The sequence below is a fragment of the Thunnus albacares genome, chromosome 22 (assembly GCF_914725855.1).
Source record: "Thunnus albacares chromosome 22, fThuAlb1.1, whole genome shotgun sequence".
Classification (NCBI taxonomy): Eukaryota; Metazoa; Chordata; class Actinopteri; order Scombriformes; family Scombridae; genus Thunnus; species Thunnus albacares.
The window spans coordinates 17,082,985-17,107,185 of NC_058127.1; the positions used below are offsets into that span (position 1 = coordinate 17,082,985).

The following is a 24,201-nucleotide window of genomic DNA, read 5'->3' on the forward strand; positions in this document are numbered from 1 at the left end:
ATTTTATTAATCTTCTTCATAAACCTAAGTATAAATAAATCAGGGCTGCAGCTAACTATTTCAGAGTCCAAGGTGATGTTTTCAAATTGGATATTTGGTCCAAACCAAAATTTAATACCACAAACTTCAGTTTAGTATCATTTATGATGAAGAAAAGTTGCAAAATCCTCAAATTTGAGAAGCAATGGTACACTGAACGGTTGTCATTTGTCCTTGAAAAATGACTGAAATGATCATCAGATTTGTTGGAACTTGGTCTTAAGAATCATTAGTCAAAAGCATTTAAATCAAAGATGCATATAAAGTAAGCAGTTGTCTTAAGTGTATTGTTGCTAAGTGAGTGGTTGCAAACATGGTTCATTCAAAAGGCAGAAGGGACCATTACTTTTTAAATCATTCATTAATGGAGCTGAAGTGCTTGGAGGAGAAAAATAAAACTTAAGCCATTCTATTCATTTGCTTAAAAATACCAGAAATCAATACTAGACTACTAAGCCTACATCATCTTTGTGAATGTACAGAGCAGTTTATGAAGCATGTGTGAAACTGGATGTTGCACACGCATCACCTTTTATGGGAAAAAAAAAAACCTTGAAACCCTGATAACGCAACAAGATACATCCTAAACAAGGTGATAACAGAGATCAGCAGCTTGCATTCAGGGAAAAGCTGTTGCAAAGAACCATTTTGAGTCAACTAAAGCAATTCAGTGCTTTCTTGAAACGTAAGGTTAACGGTAGCTGTGACAATGCAGGGTGTCACTGCAGATAAGAGCCTGGTCGATATCTGAAGACAGCAATGAATTGCTTATGACATCAGTGTACTAATGTTAGCACAACGACTCCCTTAGGGCACAGCTGAAAAGCATATGGGATGCCTCCTCACATTAAAATCCATTTTCCTACTTTGTATGCACTTTACGGATCACTCAGATACAGTGTGTAGTTTTTGTGTTACGACAGAATGATGGATAGTCATTCTGAACATATGGCAGGTTTAAAATTGTGCAGTGACCCAGTCTAAAGGCTTATCGGGATGCCCAGTGTAGTTAGTCTTCATTGGCATTCATTACCGCTCTTTAGAATTAGGCAGAGATTGTTTTGAAAAGGTCATTACGGAAAACTGATATAATCCCCTTCATTATAAATCTGCTGATGTGATACTTATAACGGCATAGTGAGACCTGAAACCCTATCTTACTTTCCCCCCTTGGTGAGAACACAGCACTATAGAGTATATCTCTGTCATTATGCCTCCAATGCACAGGTTATGTTTTATCTGCCGAGGCTATTTGGGGAGATGAAGGCTCTTACAAGATGCTGATAAGGGTGACTCGCTTTGTATGTCTATTCACATACGTTTAAGAGGGAGCCTGTAAATGGGAAACTCTTATTTTCTGGGGAACTTAAGCTCCAAACAGGATGAGTTTGGCCTGGCTTCACTTCAAAGATGAATGTTTTTTTTCCCGCCCTGCTTACATTTTAATCGCAGGCTCTGAAATGGTAAATTGACTTCCAGCTCTTTTTCAAGGGGCATTAGGTCTTTTATTAATGCCTGCTGACAAAAGACACTTTCACACTGGAAGGCTTACTGCTCAGTTCCAATGGGGTTTTTTTTTGTTTGTTTTTTTGTGAACATATTCTGGACTCAGTGTGGCCAATAGCTAACATGATCCTGAACTGACTTGCGTGCACAAAAGTAGCCACAAATGCTTCTTTTGTTGAATTCTTTGAATGTTTGAACCCACCCTTAAGGCTCTTAATTTTGCAGTGACGTTTCAGTCACTTTCACCTGTGATCCAACCATTTCTTTTGATACGCTTTCAAACACTGACCGAGTTATGATAGACCCATTGAATTTCGCTTGAAGCATTTTATACAAATCCTTATGGAGGTCCGACACCTCATTATCCCTACACTGAACAATGTCCTTCATCCTCACTTAACAAAACTGAACAAAATGTTGGGGGAACATAAAAGTTGTATGAATCCTAATAAGACTTTTCAGACGTCATATCCGATTACCCATGTGTCAGATTTGGGACCACATGTGAAAAGGGACCAAATTAGAGTTGAAAATGTCAGACTCATTATGATGTTCTCTCTACACAATCATCACAAATGGAATATGCATAATATACAAGAAGAAAAATCTGATTTGGACCACTTTAACCATACACTCATTTTAAACATACGCAAAGCCTGGTGCATCTCAAGCACTGTCATAAAAGCAGCTCTTCACCTCTGGCTCTGAACCAGTTATAGCTATGCCTACATCTGTTAGCAGAGCAGGTGACCTTGTGTGTAAATTGGTTTGCTTATCGAGAAGCAAAGCATTCTGTATATCTTACAGTGCTGTACCGTTTGTCAGGGCAAAGAAGTTAATATATGGTGCCCCTTTCAGCTTGATAATGGATGCAGGGGATGTGACTGTGGATTGGAAATCAAAACCGAAGATAACTGATTGGCGATGTTAAAACTCAACAGAGAGAAGTGATTAGTATTGGTGAGCACTTTAACAGATGAGGGTTCTTGTTGCTTGTTGTTCTGCTTAGTGTTACACATGCTTGAGCTCTATAAACATCCAGCGCACACAGAATGCAGCTGTATTCTTGAGGGAACTAAGTGCTTGAGCAATCATTCTCTTTTATGTGATCTACATATCATGGTGTGGCTGAGTATGTCCCCACTGGCCAGAGCTCATTTCACCCACCACAAACTCTGTAGCTGTTTGCCTACAGTACCACATTGCAACACAATTGCCTCAGGTTATTCATGAAATGAAAAGGTGCATGACTAAAAGAAAGGAGTGGGTCCTAAGAATTTTAACTCTTTGAAAGAAGGCAGAACTCTGCAAACTTCATCTTTCAGTTGTACTCCTTTATTACACAAAATAAATAATACATTTTCATCAGCTTCCCAGTACAGAACTCCACAGAAGAGTACAGAAGAGAAACCCATAACAAATCCATACCAATTAGACCGGTGTCTCCACTATCCGTATACATCCACACGGAGTCCAGATCCAACCACACTTACATTTTAGTGAAATGTTTCAACTATCTTCAATGTGTACTGAGTGCATTTACACCTGTATTTTGATGAAGCCAAATCTAAACATTACTCAATCACAGTAATTTGCTAAAATTACCGAAATGACCAATCCATCACAGAAGGAAAACAGACGTAAATACTGAAGGAAAACTATTAAAATTCCTCACTGCATGAAGCACCAGGATTGACGGTGAAGCAGCTGTCTTTAAATAAACTGTACATGACATTGCAGTCGAACGGACTTAACAGCAGCACAGAGAAAGGAGTGTGGTTCAGAAAACCACGAGGCTTCCATTTGTCCGATGAATAGTGAGTGAGAGGAGGAACATAAGAGTAAAAGAAAAAACCCCACATGACAACAACTCCTTCATCACACAGCCAGGAACGCCAGTTGGCAAGATCCATAGTGCTAAGAAGAGCCAGTTTCCTTTATGTTTCTAGCTGGTTTCTACCATCTTAAAGAATCTTAGGTACAGATTTTGCCACTTATGCTAAGATTTTATGGGCCTTCAGGCATGTCTTTGACATTCTATGTTTGCCTGAATACATTCCTAAGACTGGAGAGTGGTGCGAATTGGAAAGAGAGAATGAAAAAGAAGGAAAGAGGAAGGAAATCACACTTTGTCTGAGTAATGAACACATCAAGCACAGGGAGCAGTAATGAACTTCATCCTCTCTTCCTCAACCTCATCACTCAGTGTGATTGAATGAGGGGGTCAGCGTTCGTTTTTAGTGGGAGCAAAAACAATAATGACCTGAAAAGTGTCAGTCCTTCATATTTACCATCCTCTGGACCAGTCAGGACTTAAAATATGATGGCGCACTAAAGACACAGACATCATGAATCTCAAACTATTTTCTGCAGGTGACTGAATGGGGAAAATGGGGCACGGTATGTCACCAGGGAAATGTAGATGGAATTTAATTATGAGTTTTTAGAGTGCTGCTTCTCTTTTGAAATGGTGTTGATCCAGTATTGAATGTTGTGGTAATGTCTCAGGATGTCAGTTTTTTTTTTTTTTTACTCAAACATCTGGTATCTGGAAATACATTTTCAAGCTGCTATGTGTGTTCTCATATTGTAACATAATAGTATTTCAGGGAACAAAACAAAATTAAATATCCTTTATCACAAGCAAGGATGGATAGAAAGTCACTAGAAAGTTTGTTTTGGAAATATTCATGAGCCGACACACAAAATCATCACACATAATACAGTTAACATACTGAACTGCAAAAGACTTTAAAAATTCACCGCATGTGGGAATGATTCCTAAATATGGTTATTTTCATTTGCAGCTTGGAAATGCTCAAAATGGGTTTTTTTTTTTTTGATAGTATGGAATTAGATGCAAATCTTGTGCAAATCCTGGTTTTGAATAAAATCACTGATTTTCTAGGACATCAATCTTGATATTCTGGCCAAGCACTCAGATCTGCATACAGATCAGTCTGTTTACGAAGCAGCATCAAACACCGTTTCCTCAGAGAAAAAAAAAAAAAATCTCATTCTCTCAAGATTTTAATATGCTTGTTTTAAATATTGTTACTTTGATACATTTTCAAATAATGGCACTGTTAGTTGTATATGGCATTCATACGGGAGTTGGTTATGTAAATCTATTTGTGTAGGAGCCAATCAGCCTTTCATCAGTCTCTCAGGAGCACTGAATGCTACGCTAAGCAGAGCCAATAAAGTGGTAGAGTTCTTGTTAACATGCTGATGAAAACCAGGAAAGACAAATGTACATGCACAGCATTTGTATTAAGTCGAGCACAGCCAGGAAAAGGTTGTCTCTGTTTTATTTAACTTTTTCCCCCTATAAAGTCCTGAAAACATATTTTTCCACAAAACTTGAAATCACTGAACCAAAGCCTGGACTGAACATTTGGACGAAGTGTGAACATTAATCCTGACACACTGAATCATTGATAAGAGCTACGGTGTTGTGGAGCAAATTCACCAAGGCCACCTGTAGTTGGCTCACTAATAACGTGGCAGAGGTAGCCCTGAGCTTTGATGGAGGGGAGGAAAAATACGAGCCGGGAAATTAGGTTTACTGCCGTGCGGCTGCTTTTTATTTCATGATTCAGAGCTAACCCACAAAGGTCCACTAAACTGCTTTTGTTATGGACCATGCAGACACTGTAGCAACTGAGGGAGCACTTAAAATAGAGTGAAGGCAGAATTACACAGCAGAACATATATTCAAGACTCAAACAGAGTAAACCCCTGTCTGACAGGACAAGTCAGGGTTGACAATAGCTGCAGTGTTGCTGATGATGTCGACATCTCAATTCAACATTTTAAGAAGATTAAGAGTCTTTTGCCACATCAGTGTGAGGCTTTACGTAGGCACAGATGCTTTGAGCTAGAAGCAAACATCAACAATGCTAACATGATCACAAAGACAATTGTATGCTGGTGTTTAGCATGATCACCATCTTAGTTTAGCGCATTAGTATGCTAACATCTGCTAACTACCATTAAACAAAGTACAGCTGAGGCAGATGGGAATGTCATTAGCTTTGCAGGTATTAGACAAAGTGAGGTTTTGACCTGATGATGGCGCTGAATGAAGAGTTAGAGAATCACCAAGTTCTTACAATTCATTCTGTGGGGAAGATGAATTTCTGTACCAAACTTCATGGCAATCCATCCAACATATCCAACCAAAAATATCAACCTTATGTTGCTGCTAGAAGATCACCAAAGTCAGTAAGATAAATTGTCTGGGAACCATGAATGTCTGCACAAAATTTTGTGACCATCCATCTAGTAGTTGTTGAGATATTTCACTGGACAAGTATAAACTTTGACCTGCTGGTGGCACTAGACAGAAAATCAGGGAATCATCAAACTCTTTAGGATTCATCCTCTGGATATCATGCATATCTGTATCAAATTTCAAGAAAATCCATCTGATAGTTGTTGAGATATTTCAGTCTGGACCAGAGTGGTGACAGACTCAATAGACATTGCCATCCCTAGAGCCTTGCAGCTAGCATGACTAAAGACAATTTAAAAATGTATGTATGTAATGTAGTATGTCACATTAAAAATATATGTACAAACTATTTGATAAATACATCAAAGCTGGATTTGAATAAACTCTACGTAAAATGTAAATTTATGAAAAAGCCTCCTGTACATGAGCTTGAACAATAATGTTCAGGATCAAACAGAGAGGCTAATTATTTTTTATGTTCTCCACAGTTATCTCATGAGACACATTTAATTGGATATCCTCCTATAAGGATAGAAGGTACCTTAAGGTGATGATTGGGGGTGTTTTTATGTTCTAAAACTTTTTAAATCATTGCCATTATTGAACACACAACATTAATTAATCTTAATTATTTAATTACTAATACTCAGTTATGTAAATATGTAAACAATGTAAATATCAAAACTTAATTTGACTCACTGCCATGCTGACCTCAGGTCCCAACAGCCAGAAATTATTTAAGCTCCATGCAACAGTGGAAATTGCATTTGCAAGGGAAATATGTTCCTTGCACAATATGCTCCACATTATGACAGTAATCAAAACAGGACACCAACTGTGTACAATAGGTGCAGCATAAAATAACCTTGTTCAATATGCACATCACAGTTGCCATTAAGTCATTCAGAGTCTTCAGGGAACAATTAGGATTTGGTATATGGTCGTCTGTATTATTAACGGGGATGGGTACTGAAACTCGGTATTAATGGGGCTAAATTATAAAAGACCATCGTATTTATAAGCTATGACGTTACTAGTTCTGCTCTTGGTATTGGAGAGATTAAGAAAATAGATTTCCTATTTATTTAGGCTACATAAACATTATCTTACAACTTTTATCTCCGTTTCTAATTTGCAATTAAATTACACACATTCGTCTGTGATGCATTTTCGCTATTTCCAATCAAGAAGAGAGATCTCTCTCTCTGAGTCTGTTGTATGTGCAAGGGTCAGCTCTCTCTGCCTCTCTCTCTCTTACATGCACACATACACACACACACACACACAAAAAGACCCTGCTCTTGCTGACAATGGCAGAGAGAATTAAACGCTCAAAAGTCTGGTTACACTTCACTAGTCGATGCTGACAATGCTCGTTGCTACAAGTCTTTTGCATGTAAGGGTGGAAACACGAGCAATCTTTTCAAACATCTTGTGAAAGTGCATCACATACAGCCGGAGAAATGCACAGTTTTCAACTGCCGAGCTCGTAATTCATCTCCAATTGCCCCAACCACCTCGGGTACATTATGTATGCGAGCAGCCTAGATCCCACACGGAGTTAACTAAATTATACAAACATGGGTTAATGACTAAAAGTAAACATTTTTTCTCTTAAAAGCATAACAAAAAGAACCAATAAGAATATTGTTAATGTACTACAGTTGTAGTACTGTTTAAAATCTTAACGATACCCTAATTATTAACCAGCCCAGAGCAAAGATGCACTGAGCAAATCAAAGCACCAACCTCCCACTACTGTGGGAGAATTACCTCACACTGCCTCATAAGATGAGGCTCCATAAACCTGCAGGTGTTTAGTCCTGAGAAATCTCTCACAGGTAGCAGCTCAGATATCTTCGTTGCTTTTAGGATGTGAAATACATTACATAGCAATGCCTACTTTTCAAAGAAATGTCATTATACAAATGTCCTGGAAATACAGTAAGATTAATTCCACATCTAAACTGGCAGACACTTAAATGAATGTGTACCTGCGACTGTGCAATGAAGACTTGACATGTGGCAACAGAGGAATATAAAGACAAGTGACAAATGAAAGGAAAAACCAGTACAGGCCTGAATGTTTGACCCCTACAGTGAGGGGATCTGGTGGCTCTGTTATGCTGTGGAGGGCATTTTGCTGGCATGGTTTGGGTCCACTTGTCCCCTTAGAGAGAAGGGTCAATCCAATACAAAGTTGCTCTGAGTCATCACCTTTATCCTATGATGAAACATTTCTATCCTGATGGGAGTGGTCTCTTCCAGGACGAAAAAGCTCCAATTCACAGGACATGAGGGCTCACTGAATGGTTTGATGAGTATGAAAATGATGTGAATCATATGCTCTGGCCTTCACACTCACCACATCTCAACACAGTTGAACACTTTTGCGCGATTTTGGACCGACGCGTTGGACAGCACTCTCCACCACCATCATCAAAACACCAAATGAGGGAATATCTTTTGGAAGAAGGGTGTTCGTCACTCTAGTAGATCTCTAGAGACTTGCAGAATCAATGCCAAGATGCATCGAAACTGTTTTGTTGGCAAATGGTGGCCCAACACCTTACTAAGACACTTCATGATTTTTCACTTTAATTTGTCACCCGTCTGTAGTTAAAGCATTACAAGCTCATCCTAACTATCAACAAACTTTTTAATTCACTTATTCTGCAGCTGAGCTTCTCATGAGGGCTTCCTTTGAACCTTTTAACACTGCGGGGCACAGCACTATTCTCTCTTGTAAAAAGCTATTTACTGAATGCCTGCCTTGAAGATGAGAAAAATAAAACAACTTAGTCGCTGCCATGGGAATGGGCAAATTACACCCACCACCATGCAGTACAAATGGTCATTAGCACTGTAATTACTGAGAGTTTGAAATTCATCAGTAGAAGTGGATTGCCAGTAAGCACTCCTAGAAGCACGAGGAAATGCATCACAAGGGGATTATATGATGGGCTAATGTCCTCTGTTTTACTAAAAAGGTGCCATTCCCTCAGACAGTTCTTGGAAAAGAAACCATGTTTCTTTGTAAACAATCATGTATCATTCACTGGCACTGTTTGCACGAGTTTGGATGTATGGATGATGTATTAAATGTTACCTATAGAAACCATAGCTATTAAATTATCTAACAGTCTTGAATAATTTAAGGAGGCTGAACTTTTTTTTGCAGGAAACCAGGCCTGTTCACTACACTTGAGTGTAATGAACTAATACTATGACTCCAAAATAGGTGCTGTTACTTAAGCTCCGTAATGTCAAACAAACACACAGCGAGAACTCATGCAGACAATTTATTCTGGAGAGTGACTCTGTTAGTGTTAAGACAGAGTTAACTGTCATAACAAAGCATATATTGTGCCATGCTAAAAAGCTCTGCAGGCCAGCTGAGAGCCTTCGCTTTTCCATGACCTCATTTTGTTTGGTTTCTTCTAAGGAGGCCTGGTGTGGTTTGTTGACCTAATTTCTGCAGGGTGCGCGTCTGCTGACGGGCTGACATGCACAAACTACGACATTTATTTAAGGAGCACAGGCCTCATCCACTGGGAGCTGGGAGATGCTCCCCGTTTTCCCTTCAGGTGAGAACAAATGGGACTGGTGCCATTAATGGAGCAGCGAAAATAGAGGTTGCCGCTAATGTGTAGCTGCATGGGTGAGAAATTCCCAACCCTGTTCTCTGAGATGGTGTGAAAACCTAGAAGTGCCATTAAAAAAGAATGTTCTGGATTGGGTCAGTGCTACCTAGGGACTAAACAACACCAATTTTACAGCTTTACAGCGAGAGGAAGACCTTCAGTATAACAGATAACAAAGTGGGGTTTCTTTCACAGTAAGTTCTATGACAACTCTAAGGTCAATAAAGGTGTATAGTAAGGCAAAGGCTGGTGTTTCAAAGGAAACTCATGAACTGTGTTAAATTTTGACAAAAACTTTACTGTGCTGTATGTAAAATATATGTCTTCTTTTGCTACTTGGGGGCAGACGAACACAACAACCTTCTAAAACTGTTCTGGTGAACATGCTAGCAATCTGTTGCCTATTTACACAACTCAACTGACAAATGTTAAGTCCAATTTTCACCCTCCATTTAGCTGTGTTTTGGTCTCCACCAACTCCTGAGGGAAATGTCTTCATTATATTCACCAGCTAGTCTCTAACTGTGTCTGTCTACTGTATGGTGCTGGGCAGGTAGTGTACAGTGGGTTTATCAGAGATTTTTCCTGAAGACAGTTACTTGCTTGTGGCTGGAAAGAAGGACTGAACCAAACACTGAAGTTGTGAACCATAAAACCTAAATAATGAACTGAATTGGCAACAAAACACTGTAGAGCTGAGGGGGAACTGCAGAGTTGATAATAATAAATTGGCACTGAATTATTAAATCATTGGCATTGTCATTTGGTTGATATTGATTACAGTTAAACTTTCTAAATGTTAAATGTCTAAAAACAAGAATCTTTCCGAAAAAAGAAAAATTGGCAGAAAATATTATTTAAATCAGAAACCAAAGACAAAATGCAGAGTTCAACTCTGAGTTAGCATTCGATGCCAGATTTTGATACTTACTGCTACAGATGTCGATTTGCACCAAAAAGTACAGGTTTAATACCAAGCTCAAAGTTCAGTATCTGCTTTTATAAAGTAAATTTATATAATATATACTCTGTACATATGTGAAAAATAGAATTTCTTCCTCTTACAAGTGTTTCTCTTAAGCCTAAGATTAAGGCTATCATAGTTCAGTTACTGTCAAATATGTCAAGGTTTATTAGAACAGCTGCAGCAGAATCCAGTCGGTTTAACAGACTTCCGCTTGTGTCTCTGAGGATCAGGTTTTCATTCTGTTTCAGGCTGCCAGCTTCGTTGCTGTAAAATTTAACTATTCTCTGCCATTTCGGACAGAGCTTCCACCTTCAGCCATCTGTCTCTGTCTCTATTCCTGTACATGCTCCGTCCTTATCTATTCCTTCCACCGTTTCTCTCGCTAATTACTCTACTCTTTCTCTCTCATCTTCTCTATTGTCTCAAATGTCTCCCTCACTGTATTCTGTTCTTCACCCTCTGCCATGTATCGGCTCAGAGATATCCCTCTTGGCTGCAGTAATCTGCATTGCTGGGCTTGAGAGGTTGTTTCCACTTCCACAGTATATAACCTTGCTCACTAGTCTCACAGGCTCAATTGCAGGGTATTGGCATCACTAGCACATAAACTCCAAACAGGCAAACCTGAGATATATTTCGGTTGGCAACAGCAATAGCAAATAACCCAGAAGGCAGGGCTTACTCTTGCAAAGCCTCCCAGAATGTGATTTGTATTTTTTTGGAATTTGAGACTTAAAAATCCTCCATTTCACATTACGAAACCTTGTGCTTGTCTCCTGCTCAGTTTGTGGGCCCTTGCACTTTCCATTTGAATGAGTGTGTAGATCAGAGTACAGGACAGGGTACAGGACAGATAGCGGAGACACACAGAGCCAGCATATCTATTCTATTGCCAGGGTGGTGATTTGCCTTCCTAATGAGGTTGCAAAGTCACCATCATTTAATTATTCATTTTGCTCTGACTCAGGAGTGCAAAGCAAATATGTATTCTTAAAGAGGAAAAGCTGCAATTAGAGCTAAAGCAAAGGTTAAAAAAAGAACACTTCATCAACTAAGAGATAGTCACAGTAAAACAAACTTATATGTACAGTAGACTAATTTACGTACTAATGTAGACTAATTTAGTAAAGCTGTAAATGTGAAACACATCACTGTCACAGAAATGCTATCAGATGGTTAAAAAAAACAGGTAGAAATGTTAGTTTACACTAAGCTGCTACTACAGCTTTATTATTATTATCATTATTATTATGATATTAAAATGCATATTTGCTTTTTAGATTAGCATTTTTCCACCATGGAAGTAAGGTAATATTATCTTGCAGAGGTAAACAGTTAGCCAGGTTGCTACTAGCCAAAACTGATGATCATTGCCATCTTTCTGGCTCAGATTTAAACAACCTGAAAGTAATATTTAGATGTTGATATTTTATAGTTTGACTAGCTATCCTTGGGTTAGGGATACTCAGGGCATTTTTTGTTATATTACATTTACTATATGGTAATTTCTTGCACAGGTACATTATATGATATATATTTTCTCTACAACTCACTTTAACTCCTGTTAGCAGGTATGTTGCCATGTTGCCCAAAAGGTTACCTAATGTATGTTCTCAAGTCATCATTGCTTTATTCTCTGTTATATGATGTTGTCTTCAGATCATCATACAGTATAAATGCTGACCTCAACATCCAACATGAATGTTTTAAAATGTACTTATTAGTTTACACTAGTCTGCTACTACAGCTTTATTATTATGATGGTTTTAAAATATATCTGCTTTTGCAATATTGCCCAGATTATCCCTAACTCAGGGATAGTGATAGACAAATTAACATTATGGGCAACTTCTGATGTGAAACAGTACCCTACGAGTTGCCTCAGCATACTGCATAGATTTTTGACCCTAGCTCTCCCTGTTGCTTGCTGCCTGCAGCATTGTCAATAAAATTGCAGAATGTATCCCTAAGTTACCCTAAGCTAAACCAAAATCAATAACAGAGGGAGGTTAATATTTTGTTAGCTAGCAAGTCCTCTATACAATGTCAAAAACTGCTTGCAATTTCATGTGATAAAATGGCATAACCACAGGTAAATTATCTACATATTGTACAATCCCAAAACATTCTCTAAGCATCCAATTACAGTTAGTTAGGAAGAATGTCAGTTCTGTCATTTGGGATCTGCAGACAGGTGCGCTGTTGGACAGCAGCTTCACTGGGATGCTCCCAGTAGGACATCAATCTTATTTCCTGCAGTGACAGTGATGCAGCCATCTGGGACAGTACCCACACCCTGTGTTGGACTTGTCATTTCCATGTCATGTGACATGTTTGTCATGGCATAAGAGACAATGTGATGTTTCAAAGATTGTGATGCTATTTCCTGAGCTGACATTCAATATTGCCTATTAAAGCATTTTTAATTATCAAATCAGCGATAAAAAGCCTGATCTATTTCCAATCTGTTTTTATTGGAACACAATGTATTATGATACTACTTTCCTTAGATTTCCAGATGATTAAGTTTTATTCTGTACAGTTTTGCTGCTCATGTAAGCAATGTGTGTGTGTGTGTGTGTGTGTAAAAATATTGATAAAGTTAGGTGTTGAGAAAAGAAAATTAGACAACTATTGACTTATACTAACTTTAAAACATTAAATTTTCCTGAAATAGCTAATGACAGTTGGCCAGAGATACTTATACTTGAAACTGAACATTAAATACATCACACCTCATTAGATGCTATCTCAAGGGGAAATATGAATGAACTTGTGTGGTCTTTCAGGCCTGACAGTGAACCTCAGCCTGCTGTTTGGATGCTGCCTGACAAACAGGCAGGGGAGATAAATTAGACAGTGACAGGGACAGGTGTGTTAAAGCCGAGTGACACAGAGGCAAGAAAGTCATTTCTGCCCTGCGGCAGCCAAAGGTTTACGAGGTTTCATTGTACCATGTATCAATCAGGGGGGTCTATTTATAGAGGACCCAGACCACTGTGAGAATACAAACACTTGACTGAAGTAGGTTACCGGCATACGCCTGCATCACCCGCAGGCACGAGGAGAAAGGAGGACGTGATAGAAAAAGAAGGCAGTCAGGTTAAGGGTAAGGATAAGTTATGCAGAAGATGATGATGATTAATGACATTCAAAGCTTCACAACAACTTTTCCAAATCTAATTTTGCATATAACTAGATTGGGAAAGTTTCACATCTCCACTGTGTGCTTACCGCTCCAACAATATGGAACATCTGCTTGAAAACCCGGTGATCAACTGATTTTTTTTTTTTGCTGCAACAATTTTTTCTTTCCAATTGACAACTTTGTCTACGAAATGAGTGAGACTTAAAAAATAGAAATCCCTATACAGTTCCCCAGAGACGAAGGGGATATCTTCAACTTGCTTGTTTTGTCAAACTTCCATTTCTTCTAAGCACTTTTTTTCTGTTGAAGATCATGTGATATGATCAAAAGCTCAAGAAAAACTACTAAATGGACCTTGGGGTGAGATGTTTTTTTCAGCAATTGCTTCCATGGTCAATAATAAACTTTAAACCTCAGCAAAGATATTCAATTAACAATCATATAAAACTTAAAGAACAAAAAAGTTTATCTTTAATCAGACAATTAAAGGAGCAATCCACTGATTTCAGTCCAGTTTACTCATCACAAGGGGCACTACGAGCCTGTGAGAACAGTTTAATGTCTCCTTTGGCTCTGGAGGCTTTGTGAAATCTGAGAAAATAACCCTGATGACATCACTATGACTTCATCAGGGTTATCTCAGATTAGGCTTGGAGACACAGAAACTCTCTGTTACAAACTTGGTGTGTGGAGTTTGAAAGGGATTTCCCAACTATGTGGAAGTGTACTAAATCGCAGAAATACCCCTTTAATCAATTAGTTAGTAGACAGAAAATTACTTAGCAGCATTTTTTATGATTGATTGGTTATTGTTATTAGTCGCAAATTATTTTAGCAAGTTTTAATGCAAGAACAGCAAAAATTATTCTGCAATAGTAGACTGAATACTTTTGGGGCAGTACTTTCACTGTTAATTGTGAAAGTATTTGCAGATTAAGTAATAATAAAAACAGCAGCTCTAAATGTCATTTTTATTTAATAAATTACTTAAACTATTAACTGTTTATCTAAATCATTTACAGATTTTTTCTTAATTTACTCATTTATTAATCAACAGATTTTTTTCAGCACTAAAGAAGTACATAAGCTCACATATGGCTTTCCCTCAGAAACAAACACAGTTACCAAGTCTGTGGAAAAACACCTGCATGTGGCCACGAATGCATCTTTAATGATGTGTAGAATGAGTTCCTTGTATAGACAAAGGGAGCCGTCTTGGTTACAGCGATGACCAGCGCACAGTCACATGCTGGGCCACTCGGCATCTCAGTTATCTGTATCCAATTGACAAGATGGAGTGTGAGTGTTATTGTCTGTCAACAGGCTACTTTAAGGTGTTTTACAAACAACATGGTTCACTGGGGTCGCCTATTCTCCAACTAATCCCTGGCTGTTAGCTGCTAATCCTTGTTTATCAGCGGAGGGTGCGGGTTGTGGCCAAGTAGTGAGTAAGAGAACGCCAGGCTTACTGTTGTGTGACATAATGGAAAGTGCTTCTAAACTCATGTGAGCTACAGCTGGGTGATATTTGAGCCATTTATAGAATTGTTAGGATGCGTATTAACTGCGTTGCGCGATGACCAGTAGAAACCTGTTGTAGTGTGTTTTCTATACTGAAAAACGTTTACTACAGATTTTTTAAAAACCTGTATCATTACCCAAAGTGTTGCAAAATGCCACATCCCTAACGCAACCAACAGCAAAGGACTAACCCACTATTACATCCGATTCTCTGCTATTCAAATATATACAAGATTACAAGTATGCAGAAATGTGAAACATGCTGCCTCGTGCATTTCAACAAACTCGCTATCGTCATCTCAGGGCCCATTAGTTGTAAACAATGTGTAGTATTTTCTCTCGGGCTGTCACCAGTGCTAGAGCTATGAATAAGATTAATGTCAGGGAAAGGTATCACTGTTGAATCTTTTCCTCCTCATTCTCTGGCCACCGTTTTCACAACATATTAATCAAGTGAATGACAAGAGTAGGACATGTCTGCATCTCAGCCAGCCAGCGGTCCCTGGGCGATCGCTCTTCTTCCCCTCTCCTCCTGACTGAGAGGATGCACGCTGCCTCAACTTTCCCTCTAATCCATCATTGCCTTTTCCCATTTCCACCTTAGTTCTACAAAGGCCTGCACTGTTGACCACGTGGGAAACGAGATTAAAATGTAAAGCGCCTTGCTTTACAGGAGACAGGCCTGTGTTCTAAAGCTACTGGCTAATTTGTGATTTCTCATTCAATACATTCTGCCCACTCTCAATGGAAAGCACTACACTCATCAAGGACATACACCCTAGGCCATGATATTTAAAATCTTCTCCAAAACAGAGCATCACAGTGCCTGGCGCTATTTCTCAAGGTTTAAGGGTCCTTTCAGCGATGCTTCTCACCATGGTGTCAAACTGTTGGATGTGGTATCACACTGTGCACCAATTCTCAGCAATTAAATTCAAATCAGTGAGGAGAAGCGGTGGGATTTAGATGTGACAATGAAAAGCTAAACTAACCACTACTTCATCTTAACAAGTGTGGTAAAACTATGCCTCATGAGCAAAGAAAAAAAGTGTTTTATTGGTAAACAAAAATAGACTGAGGAACACATGCAACATATTGAATTTAGAACTTCCTCATGAGGATCCATTTATGTTGACTCAGCCAAAACAGTAAGTAATCAATTTTATGGCCATTGCTTTTTGAGGGAAATAACTGTAAAATGCAGCCTCAAAGTGGTGGGATACTGTCACTTATAGCTTCAATAAGTAAAGCTATGGAAAGTTCTAGAGCATGCAAGCAGACATCGTATATACATACACTCACCAAGCACTTTATTAGGAACACCACACAACAGTGCTGCCATAAATTTACAAAGCTTGTACATTTTCATTTTTTGTTGACATTGTCAGAAAGGTGATAATTCTTCTTTGTGTTTATTATTGAGGTCGTAGTAGGTGGTGCTGGTGATGTACTGGAGTGCATCATATTTAAAAGTGTTCCCTATAATTTGCCTCCCTTATGTATGTTTATTGGGTGGGCAAAATATTAGAAAGAACACCACCACCACCCCCCACTATGACCTCGATTATGAAAGTATTTTGTAAAAGCAGAATTTATGGTAGAGCTGTTGTGTTGGATTGCATTAGATTGTACAGGTGTTGCTAATAAAGTGCTCGGTAAGTGTATATAAAAGCAGAAACAACATGTCTAGATGTTGTCTAAAGCCATGTTGATCTGGTGCAGAGGAAACTATTGGCTAGAGAGACTGGAATTAAATGGCACTGCATTGTAGATTTTCCATCAAACAATGAGTACACTTCAGATGAAATATCTCCTTGTTTAACACTACAGTAACACACACAATTATTATGTGTATACTACGATATCCGCTGACAAAGACCAAGTTTCTCTAGTATGTCTTACTGTAACTTCTGCACAAAACGCATCTGGAGAGAAAAATGGAACAACTTGCCAGAGCTGCAAATCCCACGCGAGTGACACTTCCTGCTTGGATGTCCAATCGTGAAGCAGAATGAAATCTGAGCATCCATATTCATACTTCCCTGTCATCATATTTCAATACTGTGCTCTGCCACTATCAGCAAAGAGACACATCTTCACTACAGTGAGTGCAGTTGGTGCCACAGAATTACTACTGCAGTGCAGACATTAAGATAATTTATATGGCAGCAGAGAAGCAATACAACAAATATCTCAATCTGAGTGTTAAGACACACATAATGTATTGGAAGGTGGTGTTTTCTTGCAGGGTTGTTATCAGATGTTGACATTGTGCCAAACCCTGTACATTCAAGTGAGAAACAAGAAGTATGAGGAGGTCAGGTAAACATCTGCAGGATGCTGCATTTTTGAGCATCAACATTCACCATCTTCAAAGAGCCTATAGGCTTTAGTGTTTTTCAGGCACTGCTAGGGCACATGATGTACAGAAATATATGTAAAATGATCATAACCAAATAAAATAACTCCTTTAAGTTACTCCACATTCAACAGCACTGCTACTGAACTGCTCTGAATGCAGCAAACAGCACATCAGCTCAAGTCCTTAATTTATTTGTAGCTTGCTGCCCTCTCCTGGCTGTGAAGACAAGGTACAGTGATGGATTTATACCAAGAGGTGTCTATAATAAAAAAAACTTAAGGTCATGAGCAAATGCAAATTCTTTCAAAATGCAATAAATTCTAAATAAATAAAAACAACAATTCAACTTAGTTATATGAGTATGATACAAAGCAAAAATGTACAATGAAAGGGTGCTTGATCCTCCATGATGAGTAAAAAGATATATCTCAAAGAACTGATTAAAAAAAATAGATAAAACTGGTTACATACAACTGTAATGTTAACACAGGCAAGTCACACAGTACATCATCATTTTCCACAGTGGATGCAACAATTGACCCATTTGCGTGCGTCAAACACAGCAGGGATTTGTGAAACGTTCTCTCAGAGCAGACGTCTGTCCTGCGGACACACCATGAGACTTGTGTATTTCCAGAAATACCTGCATGCTCATTTTCTGGAGACTGCTCCGACATCCGGAGGCTACTATTGCCACCTGGCAGGTCTCTGGTGTGATCATGCGCATGCTGGGAGATTATTCAAGGCGACACTGGGGGACAATATTATTAGTTTACTAGTGACAATAACACCTATGACTAAAACAATATGCTAGGAGAAGATGCTTGAATCAAGATTAAATGTTAAATTATCATTACTTAGGCAACTTGTGCACTCTAAATTCATGGTTGTCTGTATTAAGCACAGACATTACACAAAGAAAAAACTTTAAGTGTAGCTGTGCTCAGCAGTTTGGCAATTGAAAGTTGAATTTTGTACCTCAATAAAAAAAGGAATACAATTCCATTACTGAAATGCTATTGTAAAAAAGTTATTGCCTTTCTTAGTGCAGTACACCACTGTGTTCCTGTTTCAGCTACCTGAAGCCAAATCTTAAGGTGGTATAAAAATGCTGCCTGCCCTGAGATGAAGGCAGCATGTTGATGTCAATGAGAAAGAAAGCACTGAAAGAAATGAAAGTCTAAACAAATACTCTAATTCAAATGTGGCTGACAGGAACACCTGGGTCCTGGTATGGGTCCAGCTGTGTTTGCCGGTTCGCATGTTATTAGAGGGATAGATTAAAATTACACACACACACACACACACACACACACACACACACACACACACACACACACACACACACACACACACACACACACACACACACACACACACACACACACACACACACACACACACACACACACACACACACACACACACACACACACAGGAATAGGACAACCCAAGGCTAAGCATGAGAAGAAACTACACTGATTTTGTGATCTAGAAGCTGCACCTGCCCCATCAACACCAATTTAAACAATACAAAATGAGAAAAGCTTTCTCTTTTTTCACAAAAGCTGAATATGCATAATCCTGGTTTTCTTATTTATGACAAGAACAGTTGTTTTGGAGTGCTTCTGTTGTTGTTTTTACCCTGCAGAAAAAAATCTTTACTGCAGATGTCATTAAGGAATCCCTATAGAGACATTCATGACTGTTTAATAGCATCCTAAATCACACTCAAACACAACCCATTTGTCTTAATGACTGACATGCTATACCAGTGCGGGAAAGCGCCTGTCAATTATAAAAAGCTTTTAAGATAATGCTTGACATGTTGCTGAGCTATTACACAATCATGGGAACCAAGGAACTCAACAGATGAGGAGAGAAAACAGCTATCTTAATCTGCATCCAGAACTTTTACTGTGGCCAAATACATAATCAAGATAACAAAAACTGAGAAAGCGTAGCCCTCATTATCACTGCACTTAGATAAATGAAGTGCATATAGCACTAAGCAAGCCCAATTATAAAGTTCTTGTAAAAATAATGCAGTTTTACAATACACCCATATCTATAGTTTATGCGCATTAACAGCAAATTGCCTAATTATTTTACAAAATAAGCATATTATCTGATTGAAGTTCTCATAAATCATTTTTTTTAATATCATAAATCTTGAAAAAAATGATCCAAATGCATCACAACATTTATACGATTTCCTAAGAAATGGAAGATAATTCATGTTCTAATGTATCTAAATGGGATGTAATGGCCTTGTCCAAGGAAAGCTTAGTGTTTTCCCTCTGTATATTACTGTCTATAATGTTGCCTGTTCCAGTGTAGCTATGAATCCTGTTTTATAAGGCTATAAGGCCATTGTGAATATATAACCCTAGAAGTAATCAATATTGATCTAGGCTCAATGTGAATTCATTCACTGGAGCTGTGACTCATGGTGCAGTGCGATCTGGTCATTTTTCATTCCTGAAAAATCATAAATTCTGTTGTTCCTATAAAGGTGAAAGCATTACTGATCAATACAACTTGAATACATTTTAAATAGTGTTGACAGCCAGGGTGGCTTTTGGAGGATCAGGGTAACAGCACGGTTAATGAGTATATAGTGTAACAATAAAAATAAAATCTCAAATATGTGTGATTAGATTACACTCGTTCATTTTTACACTCCTCTGCAGGAGCACATTGTACATCCACCGTTACCCAGATATGTATGTGGAACTGACATTTTCTTAGTTCTGTAGCCGTGATAACAGCTTTCTCTTATTAACTAGTGACTATTTGTTGGTTGACTTTGAGTGGAGTAAATGCTGCTGTCTCTCTGTTTTGTAATAATGAAATAAATTATGCTGTGAATATGTGACACATACATTATCAACTTGACATTCATGGTTTGCCCTGAGCAATCTGCCCATGGCATAAAATTGCCAAATCCCAGCACCAGGAAGTTGATAATCTATATATGTAAAACAAGTAAATACTTAGGCATTTCAAACATGTTTCCTTTGTAATAAGGCTGATATTTGACCGGTGCCAGCTTTAAAGAGTCTGACAAACATTTCCAATTTCTGCTGCACCAAATAATGTGTATTTTTTCAGACTTTAATCTTTACCTTCTTTCTTGCATATAAAAAATATTCAAATAAAATAATGCAAAACCGTTGATATACACAATAAAATGTATCTTTAGTAACTTTAATTAGTCAGGTAATCTCACTGAGATCACAATATCTTTCTTAAGAAAGATGTGTGAACAAAAAAAAAAATCTAGACTAACTCAGACTAGACTAAGTAGTTAATAAGCAATTATCCCATTAGTGAGAGGGCAATTAATCACATCTGCACTCATGGAGTAAACTGCCTTGGTTCTGTGTAGCACATATCTGTGGCCTTAAACCTGGTTTTTGTACCTTTGGGATTTGGGGAGGCCCAGGTAATGATGCGCCGCACTAGACAGCAGTTGAGCAGGACTTTCTTGGAGAAGCCATGTTCTCTACGGAGGTGCTGCAGGTCCTCCCTCCACTGGGTCCTTTTGGTTGGTGTACACATGGCTGGAACCTCTCTACTGTGAAATATAGCGTCCAATTATTTGCAAAGACTGTACAAAGATACACCTAATTATTTGGGAGCTGTCTACAAGTATGAAACCTAACCCCAAAAGTGCACAGTTATGACACTGCATTCTAGAATTTGCATCATAATTCAAATGATGACCCTTAACAGCCTCTGGTAAACACTCAGACACAAATAGCTACAGCCACTGTCAAAAGTTCAGGCAATACACCTGAGAACATATGCTAATTTGGAGTGCTTTTTGCCCCCAAGTTATACACAGCCATAATGAAATGCAAGACATTTCAGCGTGCCCTTTTGGAACTGGAAAATGCTTGTCTTATATGTCCTGAGCTGTTGTTTCAAGAAGATGAGTTATTCATCCAAGCTATTCTAGGACCAGTGATGGTAAAAAATAAACACACCAAACTCATCCTGTTAATACAAACTACCTGCCTCACACGAATAGATTTTCAAATGAAGTCTGCAGGCATTCTGATTGTCTCCAGATAATCATCCAAGTATAACACACAAGACTTTATGACACCACTGAATAAAACATGATTTTGCAATACCCTACCTCTGCTAGTACTACTACACTCCTCCTGAAGGTCCCATTTCAAGAGCAGAAGTTTCAGACGTCAACAGATCGCACATCATGCACGCACACTCTGATTGGAGGGCTTTTGCTTTGCTTTGAGGATCGCAAATTTATAACCTTCAATGCACTACTAACTTGGCTGAAACTGGGAGGTCTAAATGCTATCAATTGTCCATCTGAGCATCATCTTACCTTGCAGGGTAAAAGACGATGCGCGTGGTCTCTGCTGCTTCCTCAGTCTGCAAGTGATCCTCAGGTTTCACAAAAGCACTTTCCCTTTCCTGAGCTGATCAACAGAGTGTGAAAGGGGGTGGGAAGAGGAAGAGGAGAACGAGGACCGCTCTGTGAGGCAGGCAGAGAGTGAGTGAATGAGTGAGAGAGAGAGAGAAACAGAAAGGGAGAATTGCTGGAAGACAGGATGGCTTTTGCTTCAAATTAGAGGACGATACATGTATGTTTTCATTTGAGGATCAGAAGATGAGAGAGAGAGAGAGAGAATCAAAGATGCTGGTGTCTCTGCATTCACAGTGGATCCTTTTGATCAGCCTCCTTGAGCCTCTCAAGTCATGAACCCACCAATACACACACACACACTTCCTCCCACAGATCACTGTATCCAACAGAAAAATCTATACTTTCAATTTATCAGCATCTTCAAAAGGTTGTAAGCAACTTTTGTGACTACTTGTTTAACTACAATTTGGCAACTGTACAAACATTTTCCAAAAAAAGACAGAGTCAAAATGAGATATGGCCTTAATTATAGAAAAGGTGAATCAAAGCAGAGAGCGTGTCCTGTGGCTGACCTGTCCTCTGACCTCTGTGTGTGCTAAATTATTGTTAATTAAAGTAACAAGACAGTTATTAATGTCAGATACTTACAAGGTTATTCACAGTTAAAATGATAAGGCTGATCTAGCTGAAGGGCAGATGCAGGCTTACTTTGTACCCCTTTAATAACTCTGTACTTAGTTGTTCAGTAGAAGATGATGCATACCACAGCATAGACATTACCACATAGACTTTACTACCCTGAATTTATTACCACAGTGTTAATGTCTTCCAGTATATGTTCGCTGTGGGATTTTGTCAGCAATCCTTTTATTTATGTTACGACATACAGTAAGTGTCATAAATGTACGTACGTGGATATGCAAATGATTTGTCCCTGGTCATCGGCAAAATGGGCTTAAGCTCCCCATTTAAATGCACATAACATTAATTACAGTGCGGTGATAGATGGCTATGCTTAAAGGGAGACAGCAATACTAAATCTAATTGCTTCCCCTGAGATGAGCAAGGCATATCCTGTACCTGAGAAGACAAAGGGGGGGCCCTGGACGGAGAGCTGGGAATAGAGCCATCCTTTCCCAGCAGGCTAAGACACACGCCTGATTGAAACAACCGAGCAGATTGGTCTCTCAGTGTTACGGTATGGTACGCGTTCTGTGGTGACACTTGTTAGGTGAGCGCATCCTGAGATACGTCCACATCCTGAGGGAGAAGTCTTGAGAGCTTTGTCCCCGATATGTTGAATAATTTATATTCCAGATGCAGGCTCATTGATATTCAAGGCCACCTCGTGGAGTACTCGTCGACTCGAAGACCAGGTAGAGTTGACTTTCGAGTCAAGACCAGGTTTAAGACCAAGTCAATACTGAGAACAAAGCAAAACATGAAAGGCAAAAAGAGAGTACCAGTAAATATACACCTATATATCCAATTTCACATTAATAATGTGCAAGAATTTATTCAACCAATGATTAAATTGAAAACAACCATTATACTGCTTCTTTAGAAAGTGTGGTTGACCAGGAATAGTCCATTCTCTACAACATATCTAAAAAGGCCTTAAAAAAATAAATAAAATTCTGGATCTAACATTCTTTTCATGACTGACATGAATATACACGAGCAAACAAATAACTTTTTTTGGAGTGATTGAACCTGTGTCTACACTCAAGCATGTTGCAGCAAACAAATCACAAGCATGTAAACCGAATACAGATATGAATGTTGGTTGGGGATGGGGTGGATTAATCTCCCCATCTAATCATTCTCAGATACGATTATCTGTCCTGCTCAGGTCAATCCATGAAAAATGAGTGAAATACAATCCACATACATTAGCTGCTGAATGTAATCTTTTAGGTGCTATATTGGTTGTGTATATGAGATTTCATATACGGTTGCGCTTGTCGTGGATACGCTTAAATCTCCATTGTTCCTCTAATACAGACACTTATTGATTGTGTCAGGAACAATTTGTTGTAATGTATTCTGAAATCAATTTAGACAGCCTGCTCATGTGGAATGGATTTATGAGAATACAGAATATGTACAGAGTTAGTATTCCACATCTGGATGAGATAAGAATCGTCCCTGTGGGCATACAATAAAAATAATAAACATGGAGGCGATTGGAATGATGACTATAAACTTTCCCTCCCAGCTGGATACAGATACATCCTGTGGTCTTGCGAGAACAAAATGAAATGTTATAAAGCAGTGATAATCAGACGAAATTCAGACCATCAACAACAATGGTACTGAGTGCAGTTGATCCATCAAACAGGTGCTCAGAAAGGATATTGAACTATAACATGAAG

The 24,201-nt window shown here is 38.6% G+C and overlaps 1 protein-coding gene across 13 annotated transcripts in view; it reads right to left on the reverse strand.

The window, feature by feature from the left end:
* The window catches only part of kcnip4a (potassium voltage-gated channel interacting protein 4a), a 141,456-nt gene that overhangs the window by 101,802 nt on the left and 15,453 nt on the right, over nt 1-24,201 (reverse strand). For 3 of the 13 annotated variants that reach the window (XR_006400369.1, XM_044342370.1, XM_044342361.1), the window contains exons 2-3: nt 21,785-21,878; nt 20,850-21,004 (exon numbers count right to left, since the gene is read on the reverse strand). The exons of 2 other annotated variants lie outside the window; for them this stretch is intronic. Coding sequence is in view for 9 of the 11 variants with exons in the window: in XM_044342361.1 (XP_044198296.1) it covers nt 20,850-21,004; nt 21,785-21,878 (249 nt within the window). In the remaining 2 variants the exon portion in view is untranslated. Of the gene's footprint in view, nt 1-20,849; nt 21,005-21,784; nt 22,021-22,906; nt 23,250-24,201 lie in introns of those variants that run through there. 8 more of the 13 variants (XM_044342363.1, XM_044342367.1, XM_044342365.1 and 5 more) reach the window with 5 other exon arrangements.